The sequence below is a fragment of the Myotis brandtii genome, unplaced genomic scaffold, assembly GCF_000412655.1.
Source record: "Myotis brandtii unplaced genomic scaffold, ASM41265v1 scaffold471, whole genome shotgun sequence".
In the NCBI taxonomy this organism is placed as follows: Eukaryota; Metazoa; Chordata; class Mammalia; order Chiroptera; family Vespertilionidae; genus Myotis; species Myotis brandtii.
In genome coordinates, this window is record NW_005367989.1 from 2,158,049 (window position 1) to 2,162,805 (window position 4,757).

Genomic DNA, 4,757 nt, shown 5'->3' on the forward strand with positions numbered 1-4,757 from the left:
TGGTCGCCCCCAACTGCTCCCCCTGCTGGCCTGGTCACCCCTCACCGTCCCCCGTGCCGGCCTGGTTGCCACCAACTGCCTCCCTTGCCGGCCTGGTTGCCCCACGCAGCCTGCTGTTTGGCTGTTTGGTCGCCCCTCACTGCCCGCCCTGCTGGCCTAGTTGCCCCACGCAGCCTGCTGTTTAGTCATTTGGTCGTCCCTCACTAACCCTCCTGCTGGCCTGGTCGCCCCACGCAGTCTGCTGTTCGGTCGTTACTATGAGGGCATCCTGACCAATTTGCATATTACCCTTTTATTAGTATAGATAGCAGAAGAATAAATAAGTACATTCTTCATCAGTCACTATCAATAAAGTGGTGCAACTCCCTGTTGCCATCTGAGGTACAAAAGGGAGTGAGGTACAGACCAACATGTAGCATGACCATTACCCCAATCATCAGTCCCAATAATCTGGAGGAAATCAAAGTACAAATTATTTATGAGGCAGCAAAATGGAGAAGCATTTGTAATTAGATGAAAAGAGCTATTTCGTAAGAACAACTACTGTTTCACTGGTAAAAACAACTGATGTGGTAGGAGCAAAGAAAGGAAGAAAAATGGAGGAAGGATAGATGTTAATATCAGTGGGTGGACAAAGCAGCAAAAGGAAAGAGAAGGATGAGACAAAGAAGAAAGTGACTACAAGAAAAGTTTGGGAAAACTCAGGTATAGCTATAACCCTTCAAAATACTTCTAATGTACTTTGTTACCTGACTGTTTGTCCTTTAAAGCTGTTTTACACATTTCAATGCGGGCAGAGTGATAAGGAACATAGCGATCCTGTAGAGATCCCACTAGCACAACATTTTTGAAATAATGAAGCCCTGTGAAAAGAAATACTAATTTTATAATGCAATAATTAACCAGATTTAGAACAACTTATTATTTTAAAAGTCTAGTTTTATTTTTTTTAAATGTCTTTATTGATTTTAGAGCTAGGAAGAAAGAGGGGTAAAGATAGAAACACCGATGAGAGAGAAACATGGATGGCTGCCTCCTGCAAGCCCCCTACTGGGGATCAAGCCAGCAACCCGGGCATGTGCCCTGGCCGGGAATCAAACTGGTAATATATTGCTTCATGAGTCAAGTCTCAACCACTAAGCCACAACAGCTGGGCTAGTAGCATATTAAGTGACTAAAAAAATTTATTTCCTCAATAGCACTGTTTATGGCTTTTAAAATACCTACTGAATTTTTTCTTCAAATTTCTATATATTATCTACAACCCCCTTCCCAAGCTTCATTGTAAGTAGTTTATGTGCTCATATGAGACGTATGTTTGCACTGACTGAAAGCAAGGATTGTGGTATGGTGGTATATTTCACGACATTCTTACTTTTCAAAGGATATTCCTCAATATTTAGGAATATTTCCCAAGAAACCTATATTCTCCCTTTAAAAACAAAAGAGTCCAACTTCCATATGAGCACTTTTCTATAAATGGCCTGTCCTGCTCCCACATTACAAGAAAAAGATATTTCTCCAATCTATTTCAGATCTTATCATGATGTATAGCCCTGGGGCACACATCTTCCATAAATTGAATTAAAATAATCTTTATATTTTTATGATGACATAATTACAGTAAATATATACAACTGGATACGCTAGAAAACATATCCTCTGCAACTATTTCAAATGATTAAAAAATGTTTTTAGATGTCACCCTAAAATTATATAAGGGGGTATACACTTTTGCAAAAAAATTTTTAGTGGTTAAATAAGCCAAACATGTGAAAACAACTGTCCTACTATATATCATCTTCACTTTCAAGTTGGTTTTGATACTGCACTTTTTAAAATCTAAGTATGATGCTATTACTGAAATTTTATCCCAAGTTGCATGAAACCAGTCATATAACACAATTAGCTTCTTCATTTATCCAAAAGGTATGTATTTGTGTACTCCATAAAGGGCTACCATATTGCACAATTTTAGGGGCACAATTCATACCACACTCTGCATAAATAACACCACTTGGAGCTGTGCATTCCAAAGCCTATGGCAGCCTTGCTTAATAACGTTCATTTTTTTTCTTTCCTATTTTTCCTTAAACTGCCAGCATCTTCTATCCCCTCTTTACTCTTACCTTATGACCTTGCTTTCTTTTTCACTGAGAATATGATAGAAAAGAACTTCCACATACTCCCACCTTAACAGAAACCCACTTACCATACCTGTACTTTCATGTTCTGCCTTCACTCTTGCTCCTTCTGATGAACTGTTCATGCTCCCACCTCAGGCCAGCCCTTATACTTGCATGCTAGTATCCCTCTTGTTTATTTAAGGCCGTGGCTCTAGTAGCTTTCCCATCCCTGTCTTACATTAGTTTTCTCTTTTGTACAGATCATTTTTATCAGTAGCAAAACACTATAATCTCTTCCATTAAAAAAAAATCAATCAACCTGTCTTTGGACTTTATACTCCTTTACAATTACCCATCACCCCCAATTTCTTGGTACATCTTTATTTATATAGTTATATCATAAAAATAATAGGCATTACATTTAAAAATTACATTAAATGTTTTTCAAAATAATAGCTTTTGCAGAGAATCTGATATACTTCTTTTTAAAAAAATATATTTTTATTGATTTCAGAGAGGAAGGGAGAGGGAGAGAGAGAAACATTGGATCAGCTGCCTCCTGCACACCCCCTACTGGAGATCGATCCAGTAACCCATGAAGTGCCCTGATTGGGAATCAAACCTGCGACCTCTCAGTGCATGGGACCAACTCAGCCACACTGACTGCGCTAGCTGGGAGGATTTCTAAGACACCGTCTCAGATTCCATGATGATGAAATAGAATCAAAGATCCTAATTCTGCCCTACCTGGTTTGGCTCAGTGGATAGAGTGTTGACCTATGTACTGAAGGGTCCCTGGTTCGATTCTGGTCAAGGGCTTGAGGGCTCGATCCCCAGTAGGGGGTGTGCAGGAGGCAGCCGATCAATGATTCTCTCTCATCACTGATGTTTCTATCTCTTGCTCCCTCTCCCTTCCTCTCTGAAATCAATAAAAAATATATTTTAAAAAAGATCCTAATACTGATATAAACATATTATATTGTCATATTTTGAAATGTGATTCCTAAGACAGTACTTTACTTTAAAAATGCATTTTAAATTTAGTAATCAATTTATCTTAATAATAGTTTTTCAACAATAAATTAATACTAAATATGTACTTCTGCATAGAAAGTTTGATTTTTGTGTTATCCAAGAACCAAGTTCTTTTTGAATCTGTGGGTTTCAATTCCTTGTCTAGCAGTGTTGGCTGGAGAGGGCATAAACTCAAAGTGAAACATGGTAGGCTCAGAGTCTCAATGGGAATTAAGGAAATACGTCATCTGAGTTGAAGTCCATCTAATAAAAATGTCTGGAGTTTTTTATTTTAGAAGCCTTTTATTCTAAGTTCATCTTCTCTGTACCTATACTGATTCTACCTGCTCAAAGATGACTTAGTTAACTGGCCTTCAGGTTAGGACTTCACTCAGGCCCTGAAGTGGCTAATTCTTGGGTGAAGTTACCTCTAACTTGGGAAAGTAACAAGATTTTCCCCATCTACAGAAAGAAATAGAATTTAAAAAGTTTTTAAATATTTTAGTTTACTTTTCAAGATTACCAAGAAAAAGATTAAAGTAAATCTTCAATACTTTTCTGTACTGCATAATAACATGATTTATATGAACACTGTAAATGATAACTTTCATCTTCATTATTATAGTCTTCCTGATACTTTTGGTGTCTCATTTTTTCTGAAACTTTAATGTTTTAAAGCAATTCCTATTGATTCATTTTATCTACTTTTTGAAATTGGCTAAAGTCCTGGTTGTTTTGCATACTATAGGACATTTAGCAGTCTGGAGACCATTTTTGTTGTTACACTGTGGATTGGGGGTTGTAAGAGTGTGTGTTTTACTGGTATTTTGTGGGTAGAGGCCAGGGGTGCTAAATATCCTATAATGCACAGGACAACAAAGAATTATCCAGCCTAGAATGTCAACAGTGCTGAAGTTGAGAAAACCTTGTAATTTTAAAATGGACATATTCTAAGCAATATTAAACTATTCTTATTTATTTTAAATACTATGTTAGAAAGAATTTGCTTCCTAAAATAATGTTAGCTGATGCTGACTCTTTCCCACATTTTCAGAAACAAAATACAAATGTTATTTACAAATCAAGTGATACCTATTATTAAACACCCCTATAATTTACTGGAAAAAAAGATTATCTTGTGCCACAGTAGCACAGCAGGAAACTTCTTTATTTGTCAGAAAACAACCACTGGTAAAGAGAATCTAAGCAGATGTTTTTGGGAAGAACTTAAAAGGACATTATGTTTTGGAAGTTTCAACATGAATAGATTCTTTTCTGGCTATATCTGAGCCCATATTATGGAATGTAAAGGTGCCCATGATCCTTGTCTCTATGTAATCTTGACTACTTCACCATTGGTGTCACCTAATCTACACTAATAAAAGAGAAACATGGTAATTGGCGTACGACCGCTACCCTTCCCATTGGCTAATCAGCATATCCTTATGCAAATTAACTGTCAGCCAAGATGGCGGCCGGCAGCCAGGCAGCTGGAAGCGAACATGAGGCTGGCTTGCTCCAGTGACTGCAGACTCCAACGTTCCCCACCTGACTTGCCGGCCTCTGAGTTGCAACTCTAAGCAACTATGTACTATGTTGCAAATAAGAAGCTAAACA

At 37.6% G+C, this 4,757-nt stretch overlaps 1 protein-coding gene across 13 annotated transcripts in view; it reads right to left on the bottom strand.

The window, feature by feature from the left end:
• The window catches only part of FAM135A (family with sequence similarity 135, member A), a 112,603-nt gene that overhangs the window by 3,976 nt on the left and 103,870 nt on the right, over nt 1–4,757 (bottom strand). For all 13 annotated transcript variants that reach the window (XM_014547358.1, XM_014547363.1, XM_014547361.1 and 10 more), the window contains one exon: nt 750–863. In XM_014547358.1, coding sequence (XP_014402844.1) covers nt 750–863 — 114 coding nt within the window. The remainder of the gene's footprint in view (nt 1–749; nt 864–4,757) is intronic.